Source organism: Phalaenopsis equestris, unplaced genomic scaffold (genome assembly GCF_001263595.1).
Source record: "Phalaenopsis equestris unplaced genomic scaffold, ASM126359v1 Scaffold000203, whole genome shotgun sequence".
In the NCBI taxonomy this organism is placed as follows: Eukaryota; Viridiplantae; Streptophyta; class Magnoliopsida; order Asparagales; family Orchidaceae; genus Phalaenopsis; species Phalaenopsis equestris.
In genome coordinates this window covers 361,959-375,340 of record NW_018164645.1, presented here as the reverse complement: position 1 = coordinate 375,340, position 13,382 = coordinate 361,959, and the positions used below count along the sequence as shown (strand labels likewise).

Genomic DNA, 13,382 nt, shown 5'->3' with positions numbered 1-13,382 from the left:
ATCATCTCTTCCTTAGCATAATAACAACCCATAGGACTTCGAGGTAGCTCGCCTAGCGTGGCGTAAATCCCCATACTCCCTTTTTAGGCTCTTGTACAACTATGTGGTGCGACATGAGTCCTAACTCCATTTAGGTTCCGAGGTTATCGTACGGTACGATGTAAACCCTCATTTCTCTGTGGGCTATTTGTATAATCGGGTATTATGCAAATGTAAGTTAAAATTGACAGGATTAAACATTCAAATAACATCTTTTCTATAAATGCAGCCACACAGTAGGATAGTTTGGGAAGTCACTGAGGGTTCTCCTCAGGATCTGTGACATCCCCTACCTTTTCTTTCCTTTGGACTCCTGAAATAACTGTTCATGTTTGAGCCACTCCCATTTGCCCTTCTACGTCCTATCTTGAAAACCTGAACCTTGAATTCTTGAAGACTAGAACCATTGATCATTATCGAGAGTTTTCTCAAATGACTCCCGTCATTTGGGATGTAATTAACTATAGGGGCTTGTCTCTATAGGGAACTTGGAACCCAAGTAAAATAAACCCTATTTAATCTTTATATTAGATAGGGAAACTTGTCGGTCATATATAAAAGGTTCGCAGACTAAACGGATGTCACAAATCTCTTAGTTTGCAGGATTGAGCCTATCGCCGAGGTCTACACTTATCTTTCGGGAGGGTGTAGTATTCGCGGTATCAGACACGATTATGCAAACTATTGGACGAATGAGATCCACTTGGTCTCATTTTTCAAAAACTAAAACATACTACTTTTAAAACTCAAACTATATATATCTCTTATACTTAAATTAAATTTCAAAAATTATTTTCATATTTTCATATTTTCAAAATCTAAATCAATCCATCGAAAAAATTGACCGACAATGTATAAATAAAAAACTTTAGGAATGAGATATGTAAATACGTAAGAATTGAGTGATATGTATGTAAATGCCCCTAATTTTTAATTTCAAGACCACTTCAGCATGACCGTCACTTGAAAGTTTGAAGCAAGTTATATTTCGCAAGACAATTAATAACAAATTAACAATTAAAAACTGTATTCTTTTATGAGGGATAAGTACAAGACCTGATTTCGGCCTAATAACCGCCTCTCCATCTCTTCCACTGGACAATCAAAAAACAGCACAAATTCTGGTCCAATCTTCGTCTATAGCAACAAGACGAAATAAACATTAACAAATCATCGAAGGGGAAAGAATTTGTGATGAGTAGAATGTAGACTTACAACTTCCTCGAAGGCAGCTCGATTCTCCTCATTTCGAGGAAAACCATCTATGAGAAATTTGTCATTTCCATTTTCAAGCATAGCCTTCTCTAACAACTTGATTGTTACTTCAGAAGGAACAATCTTTCCCTCCTTAATCATGTTCTGAATCATAGTGCTGCCATCAGGATGAAAAATTATGCAATCATCCCACAAATTAGACATGAAATATATTATCTAATCTTTTTATTGTTTCAAGAAAGAAAATGTAATTGTTAAGTGAAAGTCATAAGCAACAAAAAAAAGGAAAAAAAATCCTCATACATGCTTGCACGCTGCAGAAAGTTGCTAGGTAGCCAATAATGCAAAAATAAAAGGAAGATTTAGATGCATAACATTCAATTTATATGTATTTACACATTTAACACCTCAACTTCAATTTTTATGCATATACCACCTTACCAGTGAATGAAAAGGTATGTTTCATTTTTTAAAAGTCAAAATAGTGATGTTTTTTATGTTATACGAAATATTAGGCTGTTATAAATGCAAAAAGTAAAGTTTAAGTGTTAGATAAGTAACTGCATATGAATTGGTTAGTATGTATGTAAATGCCCCATTGTAAAAATGGATAAAGCTAGAACAAAGTAGATATATACCCATTTTCTGAGCCAGATTTAATTTCAGCACGTAGAAGATCCCCTGCACTGAGATGAGTGAAGCCAAAAACACGAACAATGTTTGCACATTGCGTCCCCTTTCCACTGCCGGGCCCACCTGCGCATGAATTTGAAGATGAAGTTATGGCTGATCAAACTTTTTTATGTAATGATTCGGGAGTGAAACAAGTTGGAGCTAATCAATGCAGTGATTCATATCAAAACAGTAAAAAGTTGATTATTACATGCAAATTGATGACCATAAAGAGAAAATGCAGACCAAATATGTCAGACAAATGCCAACAGGATATATATCCAGTTGTGCAAATTGTATTTTTCAAAAGGGGTGAAATCAAAGAAAACTAATTACTCCAAGAAGAACAAAAGAAAAATGGTAAAACTGCTGTTAACAATGAAAAGGAAAAAAATGTAAATAATAACAATAAAGAAGAGGAGAATTAGGCAAAGAAAGTTGAAAATTCAGCCATAGCTGTATAATTAATGCATGCAAAAGAAGTTTAAAATTCACAAATCACAAAGCACAAAATAATTCGACAACTTGTTTTCCTAGAATTGAAACAACAATACAAAAAATTAAAGCGCCAATAATAATAAAATAACCAAAACAATAATAAAAAAATGAGGAATTAAAAACATCAAATCTGCAAGCAATTGAATAAATTCCCATATTTTCGTTTAACAATTTTTCATATAAATCAATGGCACTAAATAAGTAAATAAATTGAATAGTGAAGGAAAAAACCAGTATAAGGCGACATTGGTACAAAAAGACAACTTCGCCTAGAATTAAACAGTGTAAGTGCACCATACTCGAAGGAATCAAACAACTTGAACGTGCAAAATGAAAACTATAAGAAATTTAATCGAGCTAAAATAGATAATTACATGCATCATAACATATATTTATAGAATCCTTATATCCTACTTTAGTGATATGGCTGACACAAATTCAATCCACTCTAATTCTAGTAATTTCCATAGTTCAGATTTTAGGATATCCAAAATTCAAACAATAATCGTATAAGAAAATCTTGTGCAGCTTTTATCTAGCTAACAGAAAACGATTAGATATAAAACATGTAAATACGAAGGGTTTATTGTAGATAGCAATCAAAGCTAATTCGTGAAGCCCTCAATGCATGTAGCAACAAAAAACAAATCTTAGCCCACAAGAGCAACAACAAGACCAAGCAAATATACCATAAATATTTCAGCAATAATCAGACCAAGCAAGGCTCTAGGTGAGAATTTGAAAATGTACTCCAACTTGATAAAACTAATAACATTGCTCAATGAAAAACATAACCAATAAAATCAAGAACCACTACGGAAAGATAAAAGGATAAAGACAATAGAAATGGCTTAAGGATCCCATCTGCTATAGCTGCATTAATATGTCCAGCTTGACGTAGTTTCACTCAAATGAATTGAACTTTTAATATTTATAAAATAAATTTGAATATAAATTTTATGAATCCTCCAAAATAATCCATAAATCATTACAAATAAATGTCACACTAAGGCAGTCATTAAAACCCACAAATAATGAACATAATCTCATTATCTAAATAATGAATAGCTAAGGAACAAATACAGAAGTATTTAATAGATTGGATGTGGACAAACAGGGAAGACAAAAGAAAGAAGAATTAAATCATGATATTAAAAATTAAATTTATTTCAATTTTTTTTACAACTTTCACTATGCAGCATTAGTTCCAATGTGTTATGCAATTTTAAATCTTACATTCTTGCATTTATTTATTAAAGGTTCCACATAAAAACATTTGTGGTGTTAAACCACACTATAACTTCAACAAATTTAAATTTGATGTTCCTCATAATCATATGAACAAAAAACTTAAAAATCAACATAATTAGTAGCCAATTTTTAAACCTATCCTCAAGCAAAAAAATCATGAAAATAATATGGAGTAATAAAATAATAGTAAAATCATGTGCAGTAAGAAATGCTAGAACTATTACCAAATCCTAAAGAATGAAATGTTAATGAAATTGTAAGGAATATAAACAGCACAATAAAGATGCCTTAATGAAAACTAATCCAATTTGATTGCAAATTTGTTGTGATGAATTATATATTTTAGGATAGATTAGATACTGGTGTTTTATATTTTAGGTCTATTTTAAGATAATTATTATTATTAAATTTCTCTAAGTATTGATGCCTCATAGCTTTTGTTATGAGATTTGATCCACAAATTTGTATGCTAATAAATATAAAAAAATCAACATTATTATCATCACCCTTCTCAGAATCAATAAATAATTCATCAAAAGTTGCACTCTTCGATGGCACATTTAGTTCATTAACTGCATTACATATATAAATATTTTAGCTTAACATTTAAGCATGGGTTCAATTTCAAATTCAAATTAAGATATGATCTCATGTTCAACTTTACTTTTAAACTCTAATTCTTACCCTTGATCAAGTATAGATTTAGGTTCATGAACATGATCTATTGTAAATATGAATTAAAATTGTAACTGCAAAATAAATTCTATTTTTAACACAACCTCATGAAATAAAATGTCTCAAGTAAAATCCGATAAACACTGTATGATTATTATTTTGGTGCATTTTTAACAAGCTTCAATGAGAAAGTCACAAGTGCAATTATTATCACCCTTCTCAGAATCAATAAATAATTCATCAAAAGTTGCACTCTTCGATGGCACATTTAGTTCATTAACTGCATTACATATATAAATATTTTAGCTTAACATTTAAGCATGGGTTCAATTTCAAATTCAAATTAAGATATGATCTCATGTTCAACTTTACTTTTAAACTCTAATTCTTACCCTTGATCAAGTATAGATTTAGGTTCATGAACATGATCTATTGTAAATATGAATTAAAATTGTAACTGCAAAATAAATTCTATTTTTAACACAACCTCATGAAATAAAATGTCTCAAGTAAAATCCGATAAACACTGTATGATTATTATTTTGGTGCATTTTTAACAAGCTTCAATGAGAAAGTCACAAGTGCAACATACCAGATAGAAGGCTCATAACATGCTTCAAAAAAAAGGAAAAGTAACAGTATTTTTTTAGTTAATTTTAATGAGGTTAACAGTGATAACAAAATAGTCTAATGACAGATCATGTATAGATATAAGATACGTAAATCTCAGATAATATTCATAAACACTAGAATCAATTTTTAACTAGAAAATTTATTATTAATTCATATGATATCAACCAAATGATAGGTACCCTTAAGCTTATGGTTCATGATAATTAACGTTGATTTTATGACACTTTAAAACATTGACAAAACAACCAGGCAAGCATCAATAATTTAAATTTTTTTCAAAATCAAACTAAAAATAATGTCAAAAAAACTTTCAGATTATTTATACAACGTAAAATCTTTCTAAAAACAACCCCTCATCGAATATAGAAAATAAGAATGTAGTTTGGAGTCCCAGTGTGGTTAAGTTATTATTGGCTAGAGCCATAATACATTCTATCCTTTATATTCCAATGTTTATTTTTTTTATTCACCATTAAATTCCTACGTTGGTGATATGATATTGTAATAAGCTCTTATTCCAATTTGATGCAAGATAATTGTAAATTAGGGCTTGTTGACAGAGCAAATATGATGAGTATAATGGAGTATAATGAATGGATTCAAAAGAAAGTTGAGAAATCCATGTTCCATACCCGCCAAATAAATTCCCCACTTGTTTTCTTCAAAAGCAAACGAACAATATTAGAGTTAAAACCCAAGCAATTTATTAGTTAAAGATTAAAAAATTTTGATAAATTCAACAAAAAATTGAAATTAGATAAAATTAACGAGCAAGTAAATTTATTTTCACAAATTGGATTTTCAACATTTCTTTTTTTTAATCAAAATCAAGGATAGCACAATCTATTTTGGTAACAAATTATGTGGATAAAATAAAACGAGAATTAAAAAAATCTAAGAACAAGAAAAAAAATCATGTCTCATATACGTCCAAAGAGATGACTTCCCCCAAAATTAAACAATTCAATTTGTATAAAAATATGAATAAATCACACATCACCTGAGCTCACAAGAAAGAAATTAAAGAATAAATTTCATTCAGACAAAGTTGATAATTATATATCTTAAAACATATAATTATAAACTCCTACTGTAAAGTTAATGGATATGATCCGCACAAAATTATCCCAATCTAGTTCTAGTAATCCCAAAATTGAGAAAAGTGTTAAAATAGTCCACTGACTTCTTCTGAGGGCGGCATTTTAATCCCAAAGTCTATGAAAGTGTCAATTTAGTTCCTAAACTTTTTTAATGGGAGCTGAAATATCCTTCTCGGAGACAATTTATGCCCATATAAAAAAATATGGGGGCTAACTTGACACTTTTATAGACTTTGGAGCTAAAATTGCCCCATGTAAATAGTCAGGAACTATTTTGGCACTTTACACTCCCAAAATTTAAGATTTGGGTTCCCTTTAAAAAAAAATTGTGAACTTCTCACGTGCAAGCTTGAAAAACAGCTAGACATTAACATATAAATAGAGAGGCCGACAAATACTACATAAAGTTGTCAACTCCAACCACGTGAAGTCATTCACATGAGAGCATTAGAAAATAAATAGAAACAAATGTAAACCTCTACAAGAGTAGCAATAAAACTCACCACACAAAACGATCATGCAAATCGCCACATAGAAATTATTAAAATTCTCCACAAAAACGCTAAGAAGAAAATAGAAAAACCACTACAAATTCAAAAATAATCAAACTCCTAGTGATAAACCCCATAAATACCCCAAAAAAAAAAGCCAATGACGCCTCCTAAAGAAAAATGTAGCCAGAACTACAATTACAAATGAAACAAGCAAAAACATCAAGAACTGACAACCAATGCCGACCAAAGCCAACAAACTGAAGGCAATCATTACCCAAAGATCCTAATTGTTGTACCGCATCATGATCTAATTTTAATTCAAGTAAATATGGGCCCATTATTTTGATTGAAAGTGGATACAAGTAAAAAACGTAAATTAATTTTAATCGATTTTTTATTGTGTATTTTACAGTCAATTTATGATCCAACTCACTATATGTGCATATATGCATGTATGCATATAGAGAAATACATACATATACATTTCAAATTAAAGATGAAGATTGACAGCCTAAAAGCATCTCGATGATCTAATTTAATATTTTTTTAAAAAATGATTAGAAGAAGAAATATAGCTAAAAAACATTACTTCCGCATAGTAAATTTGAAACCAAATCCATTAAAATTGTCATGGACATATTTTTATACATGCCAAAAAAAAATTTATCCAATTTTACTCCTAAATTATAAAAAAAAAATATTAACCATTCAACTTAGTATCTAAACAATAGCAGCTTAGCGATTGATATAGATTTTATTTTTGTATGTTGGATATATTATCAAACCATCTTGAAATCTCATGAAATGTGAGCACAACTAAACAATACAATTGATTAATCCTCCATTTTAATATCTAAAAGCATTTCATGAGATTTATTTTGATATGTTTGATTCATAAACAAATAATCATGAAATTAAATGAAATTGCAAATCATACTAATTTATATAGTTATGTTTAATGCAAATGGCCTCAAACCCACCTAAAAGCTCAAGAAGATCAAGGTCCAACTCAATTCAAGTAAGAATCAAACCAGACAAGACATGCTATTAATCAACTCATTCATCTAGATTTGAGCTTAATGCAAGCAAAACAACAAAAAAAACAATTTCACATTATTGCCATTCTTCTAGTTCAATTCAAAGTCCTACCTAATTTTTTTCATCAATAGAAATAACATGATTAGATGACAAAGAATTCCTTCCCTAATCAAATGAAATACAACAGCTATCAAATTTGATTAATTTATATACCTCACAAATTTACAGCCCACATCCTTAGATCGATTGAAAAAATAGGACATAAAAATGAAAATAAGACAACTTGCCAGGCTAAGCTCTTTATTCTTATAAAAAATAAAAGAAAAGACGGAAAAGCATTTTTCAACTTTATTGCTATAAAATGATCCCGAAATTTCATAAGAATTTTAGCATGCTTTTTAAAATCTATATCAAGAAGTAATAGTCCAAAAAGGCAAGACAATAGCATAGAAAAGCTCTATACGAAAAATTCTAAACCAAGTCACTATTTAAAAGAGTTGAAATAAGTGTTGCATGGTCTAAAGCAATGATGCCATACCTAACACAAATACAACTTTGACTCCCTTCTCTTTCAATCTTCCAACCGCACCCTGCAAATATTTCCCAAACATTATGTACTTTGAAAGAATATACTCATTAAAAATACATAAGATTCTAATGATTCAATAAATGTTGCACTTGTGAGATTCCAAGGAAAACGTGATAATAAACTAGAGAAAACCAATAAGAAAATCAGAAAATTCCAGAAAATTTATGCATGATTCAAGTCTCTTAATTGATGGCTGACCTATGCTATTGTATTTAAGAATCTTAAAATCAACCCAAAAGAGAATAAGATGGAAGCCATTTAATTCTTGTTGTTGAATTGCTATAAAAAAATTTCTAGACCATACATGCACAAGAAAAGTGCTAATATGCTAAAGGGAAATCCAGTACCAAAAGTCTTGTCATTATAGTGAGAGATTACTAATTTAAACTTACATGCGTGATTAAATAGTTGGATTAGATGAAGATTCTCATTGAAAATGCATCTAAATAAGAAAATAAAAAACAGAAAAAGATTTGGGAAAAAAAAGTGGGCAATATCTACCGTATTTGTATTTGCCGCTTTTGGAGCATCTAGGACAGTGCCCATTGACTTTATCTGTTACTAATAACTGTAGTAACTGGCTGTAAAAATAACAAACATGTTTGTTTTATTACCAGGCTATGTATATTAAAGTCTAAGGCAAAAACTTTAGAACAAATACAATACCCAAATGTTTTCTAAACTCAGAACACTCGAAAAAACATGACAATAGAAAAGTTTCATGAGAAATTTAGAAGAGACAAACTCAATAGATGCGTATCCATAAATTCCGAAGAATAAAAACGGTATCTATTCTGGAGAAAGTAAAGGCAGTAACAACATTGCACCTTTCACAAAACTTCACAGGATTGTTGCATTCTATGATAGCTTATTTGGAACAAATGTAAGCATTAAATTTGTGGCATCTGTATTACAGAGAGGGAGCCACCAAAAAAAACAGGCAAAGGAGCCAGCTCCCTCCCTAGTCCCGAGCCTTCGAACCCAAGGTGTTGAAGGTGCCTCAAGGTACCCCGTATGAACATGTAAATATCTTTCACATGATCATTTTTTAATATACCCTTTTGCCCACATATGATAATTGAATTGGGGATCCATGTGAAAAATAATCAATATATTTCATGTAAACCTTATTTTTCTAACTAGTGATTTCTTGAAAAGGAATCCATGCAAATACTTGTAATTTGTTCCTTCATAGGTATTCCCATACTTCACCTCCTGTGGTTAAATGACTATTTTTATCGCATTTGAACAGGTAGAAACAAATTTCTTACGTACTAGAACTGTATGTTTCTAAATCTGGTGAATCCACTTTCCGTTACAGGAAACATGATTTCATCTTTTCTCTCAAACAAATTTGACTCTTCCAACCAATCTTCCCAGTTTCTATGAACAAAAAAATTCCTCCTCACAAACACCAGCTTATATATAAGCGCATCCCTACTACAGACAAAAAGAAACGTTGCATTAAATCATCATGTAAACTGCCAAACTTTCACAAGAAGCTTATTCAGATTACCAGATCACAAACATTTTCCATTGCAAACACCCAAAGCGTAATTTCACAAATCATACAAAAAAAAGATAAGATGTCAATTCAACCTCAAATCAAACTAAAACCAGAAATTGAAGAGAAAATTTTATTTTTTCTTAATGATTCAATTCAAGGTGCATTTACATATAGGAGTTTCTCCTCCTTAGATAAGGAAACTAACTAAATAAATTCAAAGAAATTACTATTACATTCCAAGACTAATTAAGCAAGATAAAAATAAGGAAGGAGAATAATATCTGTAGAAAATGAAAGACAATAAATATTGTAATTTGAATTTTGAATTTTGAATTAGAATTTTCAACACTCCCCCTCAAGTTGGCATGAAGATATCTTTCAGAGCCAACTTGCATACTAAACCGTCGAACTGTTTTTTGTGAAGAATCTTTGTTAGAATATCCGCTGCTTAGTCGTTGGAGGGAACATACACCATGCAGATATCTCCTCTGTCAATTTTTTCTTTAATGAAGTGTTTGTCATCTCTACGTGCTTTGTTCTATCATGAAGGACAGGATTGTGGGCGATGACGATGGCAAACTTATTATCACAGTACACATTTATTGGTGGTGGATTATGAATTTTTAACTCCTTCAGAATTCTTTTAATCCAAAGAACTTCACATATCCCATGAGCCAAAGATCTGAATTCAGCTTCAGCGCTGCTTCTTGCCACGACACTTTGCTTCTTGCCACGACACTTTGCTTCTTGCCACGACACTTTGCTTCTTGCCACGACACTTTGCTTCTTGCCACGACACTTTGCTTCTTGCTCCTCCAGGTTACTAAGTTCCCTCCTAGAAAAGTGTAGTACCCTGAGGTTGATCTTCTATATGTAACAATTCCAGCACAATCTGCATCTGTAAATGCTTCTACGTGTAAGTGCACATTTTTCTTGAACAGTAGTCCTCTTCCGGGTGTTCCTTTCAGATACCTAAGGATCCGATAGACAGCCTCCAAGTGATGAGTATTTGGGCAATGTATAAACTTATCATGCTAACAGCAAATGTTATATCTGGACGAGTGTGTGACAAGTAGATTAGTCTTCGCACCAGTCTCTGATATTGTTTTTTATTGACACCATATATTTTATTTATCACTTGTAACCTTTTTATTTGGTTCAATCAGAGTTTCAGCTGTTTTGCACCCAAGCATTCCGGTTTCACTGAGTAAATCGAGTACATACTTTCGTTGATTAATAAAGATCCCCTCCTTAGATCTGGCAAAATCAATATCAAGAAAGTATTTTACATCTCTCATATTTTTAATCTCGAATTCTGTGGCCAATCTTTCTTTTAATTTATCAATTTCCCTAGCATCATCTTCTGTAAGGATAATATCATCTACATAGACAATGAGTATAGTGAGTTTATCAGTTTCTGAATGTTTGTAGAACATAGTATGATCAGCTTGACTCTGAGTGTATTCATATGTTGTAATCACCTTTCCAAACCTCTCAAACCAGGCGCGAGGAGATTGCTTGAGCCCATACAAGGATTTCTTTAATCTGCACACTTTGTTTTCTCCAAACTTTTTCTCAAATCTTGGTGGAAGATCCATGAATACCTCTTCCTTTAATTCACCGTTTAGAAAAGCGTTTTTGACGTCGAGCTGATGCAGTGGCCAATTACGGTTTGCTGCTATGGACAGTAAAACCCGAATATAATTGATCTTGGCTACCGGAGCGAATGTCTCATGATAGTCAATTCCATGAGTTTGAGTGAATCCTTTCGCTACTAACTTTGTTTTATATCTTTCGATACTCCCATCAGCTTTGACTTTAGTAGTGAAGACCCATTTACACCCAACAGTAAACTTGTTTCTTGGTAGAGTGACAATTTTCTATGTCTCATTTTTCAAAAGAACATCAATCTCTTCTTTTACTGTTGCAATCTCTTCTTTTAGTGTTGTTCTCCAATTTGGATTACTAAGAGCTTCCTGTATTGTTCTAGGTTCAGACAGATTAGAAATTTTTGACAAAAAAAACATGATGTTTGTGTGAAATTTTTTTGTAAGATAGGTGTTTCGAAATGGGATATTTGGTAGTCAAGAACGTATTCTTTTTCTAAAGGCTATAGGAAGATCCAGATTCATAATCTCTGAATCTTGAGCTTCTGTTGGTGAAAAAATAAGATCAGGATAAAAAATTACCTGTGTTTCTTGAGGACCATCATTTGGTTCTTCAGATTGGGAGGGAGCTAAAGATTCAGTTTGAACTTTTTTTCTTTTATGGAGCCTCTCCCTGGAATAAACAAGAGGTTCTGCTGTTATATTATGCGGTATTTCTTCCCCTGTATTAGACAAGATACTTTCAGGTGTCTCTTGGCTAGGGTTCTCCTTATTTTCAACAACTATTTCTGGTTCTTTGTTTTCACAGACCTCAGGTGTACTTGATGTTACAATAATTTTTGGTAATCGGTTAGAAACTTGTCAATAATCATCTTCTCCATCAGGTTGAGTTTTGTGAAAGAAGAGAATTTTTTCCATGACAGTCACATCCATACTAATGTATTTTTTTTTTTTGTGACAGGATTAAAGCATTTCTAACCCTTTTTGTTTGAGGCATATCCAAGAAAAATGCATTTTTCAGATTTTGGATCCAATTTTGATCGGCAATTATTCGGAATATGAACGAAACATGTGCGTCCAAAGATTTTTAAAGGAAGACATTCGTAGACTTAAAAAATTATTTTTCAGTTTGTTTAGAGGAGTTGTATATTGTAAAACTCGAGTTAGCATTCGGTTTATTAAATATGATGTTGTTAAAACAGTATCCCCCATAAATATTTTGGAACATTCATTGAAAACATGATAGCCCGAGCAACCTCAATTAAATATATATTCTTTCTTTCAGCAATTCCATTTTGTTGTGGAGTGTCACGACAATTAGATTGATGAATTATGTCTTTGTTTATTAAGAACTCCCCTAAACATTCATTAAAATATTCAGTTTCATTGCCAGATCTAAGGATGCATATTTTAGTTTCAAATTGAGTTTCAATAATGTTGTAAAAATCTTTAAAAAGTTTTTTAACTTCTGATTTTTTGCTTATAAGATAAACCCAACATATTCTGGTGTGATCGTCAATAAAAGTCAAAAATCCTCTTTTTTCAGATAATATTTTGACTTTTGATGGTCCCCAAACATCACTATAGATCATGTAAAAAGGTTTTGAATGAAAGAATGATTTTGGAGAAAAAATTATGCGAAGACTTTTTGTCAAATAACATGTTTCACATTGAAGTAAACACAATAAACACCCTTAAACAAATTTGAAAATAAATATTTTAAATAAGAAAAAACTTAGATGGTCTAGTCTAAGACCTAGTGACCTAGTCTAAGATGCGATTCCATTATTTTTTCTACTACAGGGTTCGAACTCATACTGCTGTAAACTTGAACCTTTTTTTCACTAGGAACAGTCTCCTCAAAATAGTAAAGTCCTCCTATCTTTTTAGCTCTCTCAATCATCATCCCCGACTTCTGGTTCTGAAAAACACAAGAGGATTCACATAAAATTATACGGCAGTTAAAATCTTTTGAAATTTTGATGACGGATAGAAAATTGCATTTGAGTTTTGGAACATATAGTACAAATTTAAGACCTATACTCTTGGACAGGTTAATGTTTC

General features: G+C 31.4%; 1 protein-coding gene across 2 annotated transcripts in view; it reads right to left on the bottom strand.

Annotated features, from left to right (window-relative positions):
• LOC110022933 (UMP-CMP kinase 3-like) overlaps positions 1-13,382 on the bottom strand; it is a 22,025-nt gene that overhangs the window by 4,609 nt on the left and 4,034 nt on the right. For both annotated transcript variants that reach the window (XM_020722100.1, XM_020722101.1), the window contains exons 2-6: positions 8,706-8,785; positions 8,154-8,205; positions 1,893-2,010; positions 1,255-1,411; positions 1,096-1,176 (exon numbers count right to left, since the gene is read on the bottom strand). In XM_020722100.1, the coding sequence (XP_020577759.1) occupies positions 1,096-1,176; positions 1,255-1,411; positions 1,893-2,010; positions 8,154-8,205; positions 8,706-8,750 (453 nt within the window). In that variant the 5' untranslated portion in view covers positions 8,751-8,785. The remainder of the gene's footprint in view (positions 1-1,095; positions 1,177-1,254; positions 1,412-1,892; positions 2,011-8,153; positions 8,206-8,705; positions 8,786-13,382) is intronic.